The 18,236-nt window shown below is 42.7% G+C and overlaps 1 protein-coding gene across 1 annotated transcript in view; it reads right to left on the reverse strand.

Annotated features, from left to right (window-relative positions):
• setbp1 (SET binding protein 1) overlaps window positions 1-11,060 on the reverse strand; it is a 40,995-nt gene extending 29,935 nt beyond the window's left edge. Inside the window, exons 1-2 of the mRNA XM_037681060.1 lie at window positions 10,650-11,060; window positions 1,019-1,616 (exon numbers count right to left, since the gene is read on the reverse strand). Of these exons, the coding sequence (XP_037536988.1) occupies window positions 1,019-1,453 (435 nt within the window). The 5' untranslated portion in view covers window positions 1,454-1,616; window positions 10,650-11,060. The remainder of the gene's footprint in view (window positions 1-1,018; window positions 1,617-10,649) is intronic.
• Between the last annotated feature and the right edge of the window lie 7,176 nt (window positions 11,061-18,236).

The following is an 18,236-nucleotide window of genomic DNA, read 5'->3' on the forward strand; positions in this document are numbered from 1 at the left end:
TTTCAGAATCTACATTAACTCAAGTTAGATACTCAACATCTTTTCTTGGTTGCAGGTTCCTCAAAAAAGAGTTTGATTGGTCTCATTTGACATTCTCTGTTGGACTTTTGACATCATAATCAAAGATTACTGAAAAATTCAAGTGAAAAATGTATTTTACGTTTAACATATCATCTTGGGGGCCAGATAAGATGTCACCAAGGGCCACATTTGGCCCCCGGGCCTTGAGTTTGACAAATATGGTCTAGGATGTGCAAGAGCTCCTGACGAACAATCAAAGAATGAATTAAGATGTTTATGCTGAATTAGGTTTTATAAAATAAGAACCATAGGGGCGCCTTTTACGTCTGAAGGTCCTGGAAGTTTAAGAAAGCAATAAATAAATAAAGCCACAAGACTAAAGATTAATAGAGCAAAACATGACTTTCCACCTCGTTGACAAAATGACACCTTTATTCCTGCTGGGCCTGTCGAGCCCTGCGCCTCTGAGATGACGATCCGGTCTGGACACACACACATCACTGTGTAGGTCAACATGCCTCACAAACACTAGATTCCCCCAAGGACCTGTACATACATGGTGTCACACACACCAGAAGTGAGGGGGATGGTGGGGTGGGTGTGGGGGAGGTTGAAGGCTGTGACCCACGATGGCTGATTTCATTAAAGGAGAGAAAAGGAAAGCAGAGGACAGAAGCTTGAGCAGAGGGGACAGGAAAGGTCTGTTTGTGTGACCACAAATGGCGAGGGCAGACACCAGCTGTCACTCGCTTGTGTCAGACCTATTCTCAGCCCCGGTGTGTGTGTGTGTGTGTGTGTGTGTGCGTGTCGCTGTGTGATCTCCGTTAAGAGTGGTTTCAATTACAGAGCAAACTTTGACTACTTGTAAACTAAGCTGGGGGGACGGAAGAGATGTTAAGATAGGCAACATGAGGATTTTAACCCTTAAATGCAGAAGAGACATTGTACTTGACATCTTATTGCTCACTTTGAGTGCATAACACGAAGGGTGACTTACCCTTTTTCTGGGGGGACCTCGCTCGTCGTCCTTCGAGCCCCGCCCTGCTCCTGCCCCGCCTCCTGTTCGCCCTTGTCGCCCGCCTTTGGCTTCTCCGGTTGGAGGTCTAATTGTCATCCTGATCTCTGGCGGGCAAATATAGTTCTCAAGACTCTTGGGAGGCTTCTTGGTGCGCTTGGTGGTCTGGATCTTCAACTTTAGACTTCCCTCTTGGAAACTTGCTTCCTTGATGGAGAACTCCTGCTCCTCCATAAGTCCCTCCCCTTGCTCCTCTAGCCCCTCCCCCTCGCTGACAGCGCCGTTTATCACATTGTCACCGTGCGCCAACGCCACGCCTCCCGCTGCTACTTGGTGCTCCTTGTTTGGCCCCGCCCTACCACCCTGAAGGTCCGCCTCTTTGGGTCGGGCTGAGCCAACCAGATCCCTTGGCTCCATCCACGCTCCCACCACAGCCAATCAGGATGGGGGAAGCTCTGGCAGCCAGCCAATAGAAGAAAGAAAAAAGAATGCAGTAGTCTGGCGGCCTGCTTGGAGGTGTCAGTCACCTACTGGGGTTGTGCTGGTTGTCCCACAGGAACGGAGTGAAGCCAGGGACTGTCTGTAAAAAGAGCAGGTGAATGACATGATTAGAAGAACAGAATGAGCAGCCTGTCCTCTCTGCTCCACAGCTTCTTGTTTATTACTACCTCTCAGCACAAGCTTGTCCACTGTCAACATCACTGTCTGCCTGTTAAATATGAACATGAACATGGGATCATCACAGAGCTGCAGAGGCATGGTGCCTGACGCTCATTACCATTTTGTGCCTCACATAAATAAACAGATTTTTAACTCCTGCCACTGCTTGTTTTATTTCTTCCCACTTGTGTATCCCAGGTGCGATGGGTTAAATGCTGAGAGCCAATTTCGCCATTGTATGGGAACATACAATGATGACAACACATAACACATAATCATTATTATTATTATTATTATTAATTTTCTTCCTGAATCTATCCCAACACCAGATCTGATCAGAGCCAAGCAGACAAAATAAGACGATTCTCTTCTTTGCTTTAAAGCCAGACTGAAGTTGACCTTAAAGGAATAGATAGGCGTAATTTCTGAAGTAATGTCCAGTCAAAAACAACAAAGTCCATGCTCAAAAAGTCAAAAAGTTATCATACCATCACTACTTTGTACCTGAAAGTCTACATTTCAGCACATATTCATATGCATTGTCTGGTTGAAACATCAGTGACAAACTAAACAAATGATGTCATCCAAAGGTTCAGAGGTTTCATGTTAGCCAATGCAGTGGGGTTTTTTTTCACATGGGTATGTTGTGTTTGAGTAATTACTGTTTTATAAGGCTGAAAAACAAAAAAAATTGGCACTTGTTTGGCTATCCATTAGCCTAGCGTTGACAGACTTTTGCTTTTTTGTGTTTTGTGACTAATGCTGATAAAGTACTAAATAATAATAAGTATGTGTTGTCATCATTGTATGTTCCCATACAATGGCAAATTTAGTTATCTGCATTTAACGTGGGCAGCGATGTAGGTGCCCGGGGAGCAATTAGGGATTAGGTGTCTTGCTCAGAGACACCACAACATGTGGGAATGGCTGAGGATCGAACCTGACTTTCGGGTCCCAAGTCGGCTGCCCTACATCTACCCTATCTCGGCCTAAGTGATAACCAGAGCATCACTTCAAACATGACTAGACTATCTCTTACAAAACAAATGAACTCACTTTGGTGTTTTTTGTTTGTTTGTTTGTTTGTTTTCCCTACAGAAGAGGAGGGAGGAAATCACACAGTGGGGAGAGAAACGCAATCCAGCGCAGAAAGACAGAGGGAAGGAATCTAAATTCTTTCCCCAGATGTGGTTTACGAGCTGGTCTGGAAAAACCAGCGTCTGAACTGTTATACCCACTCATGCAGCAGCACTGCTACACACACATGCATTTAAAGCCCATTATGCTCATAAATCCACATCCAAATGACAATGTTGCTGTCGCAGAGAAGGCAGAGCTTCCACAGCCACGGTGCTATTTGGGGAAAAGACCGTGCCGCCATTTCTCAGAAGACTGAGGTTTTTTTCATTTTGGATTATAGTACATACAACACATCATTGTACAAAACACACATATATGTGCACTTAGACCAACTGACACACGAGAATATAAACAGAAAGCAACCAAAACAAACAGACTACACTTCTTACTACAGCTCCAGGGAATCCCATCAGTCAATATGACATGAGGCATGACTGAGCTGGAAGTGGGGAATGCTGTCTCACACGCTGAGCTCAGCCTGACATTTACACTAGAGTGAACCCAGACTGGACCACTATCTGCAGGCATGACACAAATAAAAGCTGTGGACACTAAAAGACCTCTGAGTGTTGCAGCAAACAGCAAAAATTAAAAAGTCTCCTACTCTCGCACACTTCCTGACATGGTCACTGCTGAGGTTTTGCATTACCTGAATGCATTCACACTGTGCCAGATCAAGTTATTTGCAATCAGCTGATCTCCGTCATAATACCCAAAAGACCTCACAGCACATGCTTAGAGTGGGACTGAATAATCATAATCCACATTGGCTTCAACAAACTTTTGTTTCTGCATATTCTGGTTGGAAAATTTGGAAATACTTCAACCCCTAGCTGTATACTTTGCTAATCTGAAACTAATTATAAGAAATGCTTGTGTGGGTTCTGTTTGTGCAGCGGTGGAAACGCATCAAGAAACTAAGAACCACAACAGTGGTTTATGAAAGCTTATATAACTTAACTTCAAATTTGTGTTCTTACATGACAATAAACATTTTTTAAGATAAGTGGTAAACGTTCAGGCTCATTTCCTATTGCAAATCAGATACCTTAAATAGGAGTCTGAAAATGATTTTAAGAGTTCAAATTTACTTAACAGAATTTCAGAAAATCTTAAAAATTGTTTATGCGTATAAAATTTTTATGTTTAAAGTTAGTGTGGCACACCAATTAAAACAAAAGACCATAAGGTTATTACCAAATACTACAAAATTCCTAAATAATACAAAACACTTTAAAATGCAGCGTATTAGTTTGTTTACAACAATAGTCCCGCAAAAAAATTAATAAAATAACTTCCAACAATTAAACACGGGTGAGGTTTAATCATGCTCAGGGACCACTTTGCTACCACTTGTCTTTAAACAAATGACAAAATCAAAATATTTCCATGGACTTATAAAAAGTGTAACGGTGTCAGAAAACTGAATGTATGGGCACATTTCTTGGCTCTTCCAGCAGGGCCTGAGGAATATGTCAAGCAGCAACGTAGACTGGTCGTCACAGTTTACCTGAACTATGTTACAGCATTCACATTATCACCTATCTGATGTGAATTAAAACGACAATCTGTCTCTTACAACCCTATAAAAACTTTAACGTTTAATTACAGAACAGTAGCAGTAATAACCAGTAGACGGGTTTATATATTTATCAACGTTTTGAAACAAAAACAATGCTATTTAAAAGAAAATTGCACTGATATATTAATAAGTTGTGTCAAGAACTGTGTCCAATGCGAGTTCTGCAATGTTTGTTCAATAACTATCAAAATATTTGATATATAAAAAATATCCAAAGTATGCAGCTCAGTTGCATTTATTCAATGTTTTAAATTCAATGGGTACTAATAAATTACCGTACTTGCCACCGAAAACGTCGCACCACCGTGTAAGTCGCATCAGTCCAAATATGTCTAATAAAGTGGAAAAAAAGATAAATACGTCGCTTTGCCGTTTAAGTCGCATCTATTCTGCGTCACCGCTGACACGTTGCGTTTGTAATGCATCACCACTGACAGCTCATAAATGTGGGCCGGTGTTGTGCCAAAAATCGATTGGCTGCCGAATGGTGGCCACAGGAGCACGCACGAGAGGACTTTAACAAGAATTTAACAAGATTAACACTTAAAAACAATTATTTGTTTGCTCAAAATTACTGCAAAGTTGTGGCTCAGTTTAACTTTTCTTTAATAAATGCACTTTAATGGTCAAATCTGCTGTATTTCAAAAGCCAATTTGCAGGAGTGAGCAGAGGGATGAGTCAATGTGCATTTCTTCAAAATTTAACAAGATAACCACCTAAAAACAATTATTTGTTTGCTCAAAATTATAGAAAAGGTGTGTCTCAGTTGAACTTTTCCTTAATAAATGCACTTTGACGGTCAAATCAGTTGCATTTCACCTGGGCGTAGCGGCAAAATGCAGCTGATTTGACGTTTGCTCCAGGAGTTCTGGAGCGAGACCAAGGTGACTTGGTCTGGCAAGCCAAGTGTCTCATTAATAGCCACTTTTACCTATTAATGAGACACTTGTCTTGCCATATTAGTCGAGGGCCCTCTAGTGGCTGAAAATGGTAGTGTTCAATATTTTCCATGTCAGAATGAATGAAATTGTCAGATCTCAACCAAAAATTGGGTTAGAAATATGGGGGGGAAAAACATAAATACGTTGCGTCACTGTATAAGTCGCAGGCATGCTAATTTATGCAAAAAACTGCGACTTATCCAGCAGAAATGTTGGTAGAACTTATTGGTGCTTTACAGGACTTTCCAAAATATTAACTCAAACTATAAGTCAAAGAAGAATGTACCAGTTTCACATTAATCCACGTACATGTTTTCTTTTGTGGTTGATCTACACATTTTAAGTGGAAAGCCTTTTGGCAGCCTGAAATCTCAGATGTCAGAGTCTTGTTGATTTAAGTTTTTCACAAAACACTTTTTAGAAACGGACACTGCTCATTGTATAACCACACAAAAAGCAAAAGTCCGTCTGTAACACTGAAACATAAATAAAGCGGGGAATTTGATCAGTCTGATGGATTACCAATCTCAGGAGTATTTTTCGTGGCCCACCAAAAATGAATGAAAACCACTGATTTCCAGAAACTTAGGACTCAGTTTTAAAAAAAAGTTCAAAACCACAAATGTGGTAATTCAATAGCTAGTACAGTAAGTCTTTCATCTAAAAAGTTTCAAAGTTCTTCATGCAAATGTTATCTTGTCATTAGCATTTGCATGGATCATTTTTTGCAGGTGCAAGAAGTGGCAGCAGCAGCTGGCTGTAGCATTAGCTGTACACTTCTGGTTGGATCATGATAGTTTTACCTGAAAAACTTAAATATGAAAATGACAGTGATGGAAAAGCTTTCAATTCCTGCTGCAAAGAAACGTGTACAGTCATGTATTTGCCTATGTTTGTGTGTACATGTGTTTTTCTGCTATGTTAGCGAAATATCTCATGAACCACTGGATGTTTTTTTTTATGAAACTTTCAGAAGGTTTGGATGTACCACTACAAACTTTGTAGTCAGCACAATTCAAGATGCTCATTAAAGCAAACTGATCACAGGACACACATAAAAGGCTTCCTTTAGTCAGTTTTACTGATACTGAGATAAAACTTCATCTAGTAGTAGCAAGTCATTCCTAACACATACTTCAATTGCTGTGTGTGATCTTGCAATGTTGAATAAGATTGTGCATTACGTTTTTTTTTTTCAAGAGTAGACCAAAATCTCAACATAAGATGATCTTAGTGTAAAACTAAGAATGCACGATATTATCTGCATGGTATCGGTATTGGACGATATTAGCGTTAAAGTTAAATATCAGCCATTCCATCAAAATAACTCACTGATATAAAAGACGCTGTTTTTGTATGACAACCCAGTGACAAGGATGCCTGCAGCTGCAGCACAACGTGATGACGTCACGCGCTCCTACCTGATCTGATCACAGCGGAGAAGAAGAAGTCAAAATGACGGTGGTGTGGAAGGTTTTTTTCGTTAGTGAGGATGTCGGATTACAAAGATTTTTGGACTACGTTGAGCCTCGCTACATCCTCTCCAGTCGGAAATATTTTTCCCACGTAGCCTTACCCGAGCAAAAGGCGGCATTTATGACGTCATTGAAAAGTTAACAGCTGATAGCACTTGGGTGAGTTTTACCACAGACATTGGACGTCAAGTGTTAGCCCCGTTAGCATGATTAGTCTTAATGGATAGAGAAAACTTTGAACTTAAAAAGTCTGTCCTTCATGCACAGGAGTGCAGAGGATCCCACACTGCAGCTAGGAACCTGGAACAAGCCTCCACAAGTGAGACAGCATCGCAGGTGACTAATGCTAATAAATAACATTTAACTCTTTTCATTTAATATACGTTAAAGTGTGTTGCATATGGCTGTTGCTGAATATATGTCACCAGCTCTTACAGCTGTTACACAATATTTGTAGCAAATAAGCCTAAATAAGAGGGCTATGTTCTGACAAAGGAAAGTATATAATATATTGGTATCGGTTAACGGCCCAATAAGTTTTAACATATCGGCATATCGGATAACGGTCAAAAATCCAATATCGTGCATCCCCGTTTAAAATTTTGCCACAAACAGTAGCAAGTAATATATATTCCTTCAAGGCATGTTAGTTCTTTAAAATAAAACAGCATTCACATGAATTGCTTTTATACTTTTAAGACCAGTCGTGTTAAATCAGAAGCAGTCCACTTTGGTCTTGCTGTCTGGCTTTTAGCTTATTCATCTGGTCAGAATTAAACTTTATTCATCAAATCTGAGGCTACTCAAAAAGGTTTCTACAACAGGTGAGATTTTAACTGTTTATACGCTTTCCATAGAACCTAACTTGAAAAGCTCTCCCTCTAAATCCAAGCAAAGTCTCAGTGTGATCTCAGACAGTGCCCACATGACCCTCTAAGTTCCTCCAGTGGCCTCATGGTCCCTAATGCCATTGTAGAGACCGACTGAGTGAAAGCCACCCTGACCGTCATGTGACTACAGACAATGACAGGAAAAAGGGATGCTAAACGCAAAATGACACATGCACGTGTTCACAGATCAGACAGAAACAATGGAGGAATTTCCTCTTTGGGAGGTGTTCTTAAGACTCTTCGCAGCTTTCAACCTAAAAGACAGCCCAACGGTATTAAGCATTAGCACTGTCCTCATTCCAGGCTATTGCTGTGTAAACTACTTAGTTGGGTCACGACTATTTCTCCTCCCTCCCTGCTCAGTGCTTTAAGCACTGTTAGTACAGTTACTGACAGGCCAAGGGTTTATGTAAGGCTGACCGCTCCTCTAGACTCCCTCACTTACTTAGCCTGAGCCTCACTGTCTCCGCTCTCCAGTCATAAACACAAACAACTGATGCATACACACATACACACACCTCTGCATAGCCTCAGACAGCAGGCTGATTGTGAGAGGCCAGACTCGCTGCATAAATAGCTTTATTATGCTCTCAAAACTGCCAGCTCTAACCAGCTTTGCTCTCAGATAGCATAAGGTCATTCCCTGTGCTGATGTGAAAGGCTGTGAATGAAACAGTCTCGCAACGTTTTTTTTTTTACTTTGCCTGACTAACAATATTGATAAAGTGCCGATAATGGGATGCAGATGGACGGAGGAGAGGCGGTGAATAATGCACGCGAAGAGAAAAAGAAAACCGAAGAAGAACAGGGTGAGAAACGGGGAAAGAGAGAGTAACAGGAGGAGAAATGGCAGCAGAAACACAACCTTTTAAGGCTGCATACCCAGCAGCTCAGTGCCTGAGGTGGACTCACAAATAGCTCATGCACACATGGAGACAGATGCACGCTTACAGACTCAGAAACGCGCCTAATGGCTGTTTCGTCTGCATGCGAAGAAGTTTTTTTTTTTCCCCTGCCTTTTTAATTGGAGAGCATCTGAGGCTGCAGATTAATGAGAGGCTGCAAGTTCTGTTTCCTCTCTCAAAACATGTCTCCAGTCAGGACAGACCAATGCTTCCTGAAGGGTCCATTCTAAAGGGATGGGTCCAGCCTCCATGAGTCCAGAGAGGAGAGATTTGTCTTCTGTCTCGGAGCACAACAAGGTGAAGAAAGCCATAAAAGCGATTATTCACATGAAGCGAGTGAATTGAAGCGTAAAGCCCTTTATCTCTACGGTTCAACGTGGACACGTGTGTTCGCCTACGAGCCAGCTAGAAGGACAATCATAAAACACCAGGTGTAGGGGCAGCCATAATTGAAAATGATGTTGGAGCGCATGCACGCACACACGCACGCACATACACTGGATGAGCCATATGCCAGGTAGCACTAAAGCCATCCACACCTAACTACTCCGCACAAGCAGATGAATGTTAAACCATTTTAACTGCAGCAGAAGCCACAAAATGGCTGTCAGCAAAAACACCTCCCCTGCTCCCCAACTGTCTTCCTCCTTTCCTTCACCTACCCCCCCCCCCCCCCCCCCCCTCCAACCTCTGTTCCCCCATCTTCCCTGTGCTTTCCTTTACCCTCTACCTCATACACCCCCCTCCTCCTCCTGCCTTCACTCCCTCTTTCTGTGTGCTCTGCCAAAAGGTGCTCCAGCGCTGATATTCTGTTAAGAGCGGCTGCCAACAGTTAGATTTGTCCTTGGATCTCGTTCATGTTCCCTCCTCCCCTCCCCTCTGATCCTCTTTCGACCCAAAGTATTCAGCTCAGAAGGGGATGCACCTAATCGATTTCCCATGCCTTAATTTGAAAGTGGCACGCAGGCACCTTGTTGCCTAATAGGGAGTACAACAGCCAGGTTTGGACGTTTCTGCACGCCACAAAAACTGCTGCAAGCTTTGAGGGGAGCTGAAAAGTGCTAACAAGACCAGATCGATGAATCACCTCTATTATCCATCCCTCCACCTCAGCTCGTTCTTTTCTGTTTTTTTTGTTGTTGTTGCATTCTTTCTTTTGCTGCCTGGTCACACATCTCTTACCTGTTATTCATGCCCTTATCACACAGACTTCACTTCCACAACTTCACTCCCACACAGCTGAGAGAGCTGCTGTATTTCCACACCTTTCTGGCCTCCATCGAACCGTGTCTATCTTCAGGTGCACTGTGGTTGTGGATGAAGTTTTGGAAGGCTGACTCTTATATACCACCTTCCTCAGCTCAACCAATGTAAGACAGTTTTACTTCTGGGCACGCTTTTATTCTGACACCCATGTGAAACCGATGAGTTATTGACACGCAAAACCAGGTGTTCACCATGATCACTTCTACCTGCATCGTAGAAGCCACATGAGCGCAACCTGGCCACGCATGTGGGATGTGTGGTATACTTCAAATAAAACTGTACGTGTTTAAAGAACACTGAAAGCCAAAAGCAGACGTTTAAGATTAAATTTTAAGGCTTTAAAAAGAGGCAACCATGTGTTTGTTTCTATGTCAGGAATAAGTGATACCATGGGATGGATGATCCAAGAGAAGATGCAAGGAGGACCACTTCAGTGCGGGCAAACATGTGATCTAAGAGCTGGTCTTAGATCAGTGTTGTGGCCACACAAACACCAAGATAATGCACAGTGAGAAGGACTGGTGCCTGCCGGGGGGGTTGGCTGCAGCCTTGTTTGGGTGTCTACGTGCGTAAATCTGGTCCAAGTCAGTCCACATGCCTTCAGCCAGAATAATGTACCCACCAACTGTTTAAAGTATGTAAGCAACCAGAACCAGCCACAGACAGCAGCTTTTATAGCATCAATACAGACATGAAAACATGAAGAGGTGTGTTCAGGTGTGGAATGTGCCCAGTCGACCGCGCGCTACTTACCCATGTCTGATGTTGTCACCCAGTCAGCTCGAACGTGTGAATATTTGATCGCGATCATTTACAATCCATTTAGCCGAGACACACTTTACACAAGCGACGGATGGGATGACAGCCTCCCGGGGAGCTGTCAACCCGAGCCACGGTAGATGTCGGTGGCTTTTTCCTGACAGAAAACCCCGGGGAAAAAATGGCGTCAACGCTGCTTTGGAGAAGAGGGAGAGAAAGAGGAAGAGAGGGAGATGGGGTTTTGCAGCCGAGCAGCAAGGTAGAGGTAAAAAAAAAAAAAGACGAATAAAGATGAAAATCCGAAGGGAAAACTTGTGTCCGGGTGATGAGAGAGGCCCCTGCGGATGGAGCCGCAGCGGTGCGGAGCGCGCGTCGGTCCCGCACAGATCCTCACAAACCCCGGCTGGAAGAACAGGAGGAGGAGGAGGAGGAGGGGGGAGCAGCACTGTTACTGCAGTCAAAACAAGCAGCCCGCATCCGACTACAACAAACCCCCTTCAAAAAAAAAAAAAAAAACAAGCAAGAGAGGAGGATGAAAAAAGATCTGCGACAAGAAGAAGATCGCGCTTTTTTTTTTTTTTTTCTCAGGCGTGCGTGCAGAAAGAAGGACGGACTGATCGAGTCTGAGCTGCGCTGGATCGAGGTTTTCTCTGCGTACGCGCGCGTGTGCCTCCCTCTCTTTCTCTTTTCCAATCGGTGAATGTCAGGTCCCGGAGCCTGGTGTCTGGTAATGATCTCACCCAGCAGACTGGAAGCTTTCTCTGTGGTCAAAGCTGAGCGGATCAGAGGAGAGGAGAGGAGGAGCGACACCGCCTCCCCCTGGCTGCAAACACGCTCAGCACATGCCTCCCCTCCTTGTTTCAAAGCCGCCTCCTGTTTTCACCGGTGTTTTCTCCTGAGGGACAGCTCGTGCATGCATGGTGTTTTCATAATGGGGTGCAAAAAGGGACATGAGCACCTGGGGGAGGCTTGTTGTGCACACTGAGTCATTACAGCATAGATATTGTGCAGAATTCTTCAGCATAATCAGATATACAACTGCATAGAAGATTTGCAGGTTTACTCGTGGTTCCTAGAGTTTCTAAAAGTAGAACGGGAGGCACAGGTTTTCGTTATCAGGATCCTTTCTTTGAGAACCAACATGTCTCTGTCCACGAGGCTGACATTATTTCTACTTTTAAGACTAGATTTAAAACTTTTCATTTTGAAAAATACTATAGTTTGGATGGGCGTGGTGCAGGTGGTAGAGCTGCTGCCTCCTAGCGAGCAGGTTGCCCCAGTTCAAAGTCCAGCTCGGGGCCTTTCTGGGTGGAGTTTGCATGCATGGGTTTTCTCAGGGTACTACAGTTTCCTCCCACAGACCAAAAACATGCATGTTAGGCTGATTGGTAACTCTAAATTGTGTGAGGGAGAGAGTGAATGGTTGTTTGTCTCGTTGTCTCTATGTGTCCCTGTGATGGACTGGAGACCTGTCCAGGGTGTACCACCTTCATCATGAAGGACCCCACTCACCCAGCACACACACGTTTTTGTCCCGCTCCCCTCAGGAAGAGGTTGAGGAGCATTAAGTGTAGAACCACTAGACTGAGGAACAGCTTCTACCCTGAGGCTGTTAGACTCATGAATCTCTAATCAGGATAATCACTGTGAAAAATTACATCATGTTGCTGCTGATCTGTTTCATGTTGATGTGTTCATACGTGCTCATCTGCTCACAGAGACTCATGTTCGTGCTGCTGTTCGGCGTATTGTTTTTATGCTATTAGTGTTTAGCGTATTTTTTGTTTATATTTTTCTTAGTTCATATCTTAGATCTTATTACTGTTTTTCTTTTACATTTTATTGTGGGATGTAACTGGGACTCATGTATGTAATCTCGTTCCACCACATGTACCACATATGGTGCAAATGACAATAAATAATCTCTGACTCTGACTCTAGGGTTGACAAGGGTTTCCTGAGCTATCTCAATTATTCTGCTATAGGCATAAACTCCAGGAGGATAAACTGATCACAGTTCCTCACTATGCTGCTGCTCTCTCACTCTACTGCTCATGACTGCATTTGCAATTATTTATATCATTTACATGGTTTTCTTTATCTTTCTTATAGAAAATACACCTGGAGCAGCCATTAGCCGCATCATGTTTGACTGTATAACTTTCCTGTCCTCTGTCACCCCAGCCGATCAAGGCAGATGACTGCTCATCCTGAGGCCGGTTCTGCTGGAAGTTTCTTCCTGTTATCAATGAGTTTTTCCTTTCCACTGACACCAGTGTGCTGCTCAGGATGGGAGACTGCAACAAAGTTGAGATTCAGTGCAATCTGCGGGTTTCCTAACATTTACTAACTGGTATTTTGATCGCAAATGTTTTGACATTTTTAGCTCAAAAGTTAGTACGTGACATCAACTGTCCAGTGAACATTTTGTAGAAAAATCTCCAAAAGTTATAAAACTCATTCATTCATCCCATTCAAATACATCAGACGTAATGAATTTCCTAAAACGAACACTATTCAACTTTGCTTATCTGGGAGAGAAACCATTGACGAGTCACACTTAATCTCTTAGCTGTTCTTCTCTTTGGTATCCTCATGAAACATCTTGCAAACTGGTGGGCTAAGCTATAAATAAAAAATAAAAAAAGTATAATCTTCGTTTCAATATGAAATGGTTTGCACAGAACCCACTATACTCCAAGAATGACTCGCAGTGACGTGATCTGACAGACACAGTTTAATTTTATCCAACTCAGCTCGAGCCCAGTAAGACAGAAGTTGCTACAGCACACATCACCTACACATGTTTTTTTTGTTGTTTTTTTTGGGGAGGGGGGGGGGGTGTTGAGTGAGTGAATGAAGGCAGATTGAAGTGGTTCTGTTAATGTGTGGGTGTGGGCTCGTGTGTGAGTGCTGGTGCTTTCCCCTTTAATATGTTAGATAAAAGCAGGATGGAAAACTCACATGAAACAAGTCGTTCCATTATTTCATCGCCAGCAGAAGTGAGGTTTGTATCACAGATTCATGCAAAACTTGACCTTCCCTGCACTGAACACCTTCTTTAACATTAGTAAGTCATGCAAATGATGTCAGAGGACCTTTCCCTCACGGTGTGCCACAGCTAGTAGCTGATCCTCATCCCCGACTTGCGCGTGTGCAGAGCACCCACTGGGAGCTATTTCATTAGGGTGAACTTAGTGGTATGCAAAAGCTCCAAACTTGTTAAAAATCTGCAGAGCCATCAGCAGAATGTACAGAAGGCTGTTTTCACATCCCCTGCTGAGATTCATCAGATTCACAAACATCTTGTGTGTGTGAGTGTGTGTGGTGAGAAGAGCGCAGTCTATTATTTGCACACTTTGTGACATTTTCCATTTAAACACAAGACAAGCTGAACAATTATATTTATGGGCAATTGGGTTCAAATTTTTAAGGTGTATAAGTAAAGGTTCATATCCTTTGAAGTAGGACTCAGTGGAAAAGCTTAGAACAATTATTATCTTGACGCAGATAGCTCTTTGAACAACTTCAGTTTGAGGAATCATTGTTTAATTCTGACTGGACTGATGAGCTAATGGCCGGTTTGAGTGTGACCATGACCGAAGTGGATGACTATCATCTTAAAACAACCCATACAGATTAAAAATGATATACTTAATGTTAGTTTATAAATCTTTACATCACCATCAACTTCACATGATTATTCTGTTATAAATATGATAATAGTCCCATAACCCAGGAAGTGTTCCAAAATAGCTGCCACCATTAAAAAAACATGATGCTATGTGAATCCTCTATCCGTGCAATTACTTCTGTTCATCTGTGATTGAGTCGCAAAGGAAACAGGTCCAGGAAGGAGACGCAGACATCCCTCTCACTGGGACACTCTCTAGCTCTTCCTGGGAAGGCAGTCCCAGGCCACAGAGGATATACAGTAAACCCCACAGAGTTTGCCTCACGGTTTCCTCCCATGTGGCAGGATAACCTCCAGAGGGAGAGACACAAGAGACATCCTAATCAGACGCTTGAACCACCTCAATACGAAGAAGCAGCCACTCTACGAGCTGCCCTCCAAAAAGATGGAGGTCTTCGCTTTATGTCTAAACTTGAGCCTGGCCATCTTACAGAGGAAGCTCATTTTAGCTGCTTGTATAAAGGATCTCATTTGTTGGTCTTTATCCATACTTCATGCTCATAGGGACTTAATACCTGAACTCCTTTGCTGGAGGCAGAGATTTATCCCTGACTCAGGAAATATTGTATCTTTTTTCCAGGTGAAAACCATAGCATTTAACTGGGAAGTGAAATTTAGGCCAGAAGACTCACATCTGCTGCAAAAAGCAGAGATGAGACCCTGAGGTTCTCAAAGTACTCTTCCATCCATGACTACTTCTTAGGTCCTGGCTGGCCATGAACACCACATCCCTTTTCTTTACCAGCTTTTCCACTCAGAGTCAAAGAGTCTCCAACAGTCACTGTACGAGAGGCGGGGCTCCTCTGAGTTTAAAATCTACGTGAATAACAATGTAACTTAAAACTGACAGTAACATAAATGTTTTTTAAACAACTGACAGCAGCAAAACCCTTTGGTCTCCATTTTGACTAGTTATTAGCTTGCCAGTTTAGTCAGAAATGAAATCCGTTTCCTCAAACTGAAATCATTCAGAGAGGTATCTACAACAGGTAAGATGTTATTGTTTTCACAAGTTTTTTTAACAGAACCCCACTTCAGAAATATTCATTTTATGTGTTCACCTTCAAGAAAGTTTAAAATAATCATGTCCAAACAGCATCTTGAACACTGCTTCATCAATTCATCAGTTCAGATCCTATTGGCCTGTGAAATAATTGTAATTACTTTGAAACCCAATCACTCTCCTCCAATACACCCATCAATCGAGGATCCAGTTTGAATCATTGGTTTATTAGACTTGAGTTGGTTTAAGGTCACTTGTATTGTTTTGTAGCTCCTAAAATGAGTCTAGAATAGCAAATCGTGTGTGTGTTCACATTCATTGATTTGAGATGTGTGTGAAAGCACAAAGAGACCCCCGAGATCAAGGGGTCAACAGCTGCTCCCTAACAACCAATCAATGGCAGTGTATCAGTAGAGATTACTCTCAGACACACACACATATTCAGACACTGAAGACGGCACTCTCTTCTCAAATCTGTTGCCATGGTTACCAGATACAGGAGGCCAAGTGGGAGCAGTTTTCCAGCTTAAACTGTAAATATTGAATTATGATGGGGAGGAAAGGAACAGCAGCGCGGGCCAACCTTCCTGCCTCCCGAATGATTCGAACGTCTGGATAATCTTTTCATCTCCATTCACCACGACAGGAAATCTGCTGCGCTGCTCATCAGCTTCAGCATAGAAACATCAATCCGTCTCACCGATTCAGACATTTATCCAAGTCTCTATTACAAACCGAGAGCTGGCCCCCATTCCCTCGTCGTCATCTCTCTCTCTCTCGCTCCGCTTTTCTTGTGTGAAGAAGCTCTCTAAGTGGGATGAAAAGTCAATGCTTGGTGAGAGATGCATAAAATCAAACGTTCAAAGCTCTCCACAGTTTAGTCAATGGGGATTGAAGAGATTGAAAGATCACCCAAAAATAAAAAATAAATAAATAAAAGAAGCAAAGAAGAAATTAATAAACCCTTTGAGTGGGGCCATAGGAGAGTAATGCTGTGAAAGAAATCAAAGATGACTGTATAAGTGAATGTCAATAATTTCTTTGCTGCCTCCATGAATAATATGAGCAGCGGAGTCAGCAGAGATGAAATAATTCTGAGATGCTCATATTAATAACAAAGCTGGAGCACTTGACTGCGCTGAGGGAAGAGAGAGCGAACGTGCCAACCTTGAGCTGACATTGTGAGGAAGAGACTCACACTCAATCAATTGTGTGTGTGTGTGTGTGTGTTGGGGGGAGGGGGGGTCTTTTCTCAGGAAGTCCACTAATCTCAGAGGGCAGCTGAGGGTTCATCAGAGCTGAGAGACCCCTGGGACTGACAGAGGTAATGGGGTTAGCTGAGACAGTGGGAGAGGAGTGTGTATATCTGTGTGTAGACGCAGATGTGTGTGTTGCAGATCTAAATGTGCATGAATAAATAGGGTGTGTGCATGTGTGTGTGTGTGTGTGTGTGTGTGAGGAGATGCAAGGGCCATGCTGATAGAAGTTAATGGGACGTGTGACGAGGCTGATTACTGAGGCCTCACTGATCTGACAGGGTTAATGAAGTAAATGGCTTCTTGGATAACACATCACCAAGGCCGTGGACTCTTCTTCTCCTTCATTTACCTTCCAGAGATGACCGTCTCGAACACCTGCCTGTCCTCAGCTCGGCTGCGTACGACACATTCAGTGTTCTCATGGCAACATCATTTTAAATCAATCCTGAGGCACATCGTTGCGTTTGCTTCCCTCTGCTGTGAGCTAAATTATAAATAAGTTTGGATGAGGTGTTGGGTAAATCACAAGCTTCTTACAGCAGCTAATTAAAATAAAGCAGCCCGGCCTGGATTTCTGCAGTCAAACTGAGTGGATCATCCCACAAACAAGAAAAGAGAATGAGAAGCTGGAAGACTTTTCTCTATTCGAGGCTAAGATGGAGTTTTTTTTTATGAGAACATATGAATGAAAGGAGACACAAAACAAAACAATACAGACAAGCTGAGACAACAACAAAGATGCCCTTAATGCAGCAGACAGCGGACTCCCTGCTGGCTCCATCTAAGTGAAGAGATGACTCTGGCCCCATCCCCCTGCTATGTTATAAGGATGTTATCTTAATGTTAGCTCTGGATGAGAGGGGGCTCATCTTGAAGTCCTCCACGAGGACTGTATGGTGCACAGTGGTGGGATGCAACTAAGTACAAGTACTTCATTACTGTATTTAAGTACATTTTTCATGTATCTGTACTTTATGTAAGTAGAGTTAAACGTGCGTACTTTTGACTTATACTCCGCTCCATTTTACATGAAGTATCTGTATTTTCTACTCCACTACATTTCTATAATGCGTTGCGTGACGTTACATTCACGTTGTGTTTTTTTTTTGTTCTTTAGTTTGAAAGTAACTAATGGTGAGAGGGGAGTTGGTCCATTGAATCACTGCAAAGTGGCAGATAACGTTAGACGCACCTTCAAGAAGAGCTGGACCAAAGACATATATTCTATATACGTCACTGAGATGGGGGCACCCACAGCACCACTAACACACCCAAACTGGATTCCACCAAGGAGAGTCAACCAGAAGATACACGCCACCCATAGCCTTATTGAAAGATTATTGAAAAACTATTGAAAAACTATTGAAAGACTATTGAAAGATTATTAAAAAACTATTGAAAGATTATTGAAAGACTATTCAGTACAGCAGGACAGATTCTCTCTCCCAAAAGAGCCAGACTGGACTCACAGACTTTGAAAACCAACTTCTTCTGAACTTGAACAAGAAATTCTTGCTACAATATTAAAATGTATCAGTTCATGAGATGTTAGGAGTCAAGAGATGTCTTCAAATGGCGCGACACTCGGGTCCAAGTTTTGAAAATGGTGTCAGGAAGTTAAAATA

This window comes from Nematolebias whitei, chromosome 8 (genome assembly GCF_014905685.2).
Source record: "Nematolebias whitei isolate Nwh7 chromosome 8, NemWhi1, whole genome shotgun sequence".
NCBI classification, from domain to species: Eukaryota; Metazoa; Chordata; class Actinopteri; order Cyprinodontiformes; family Rivulidae; genus Nematolebias; species Nematolebias whitei.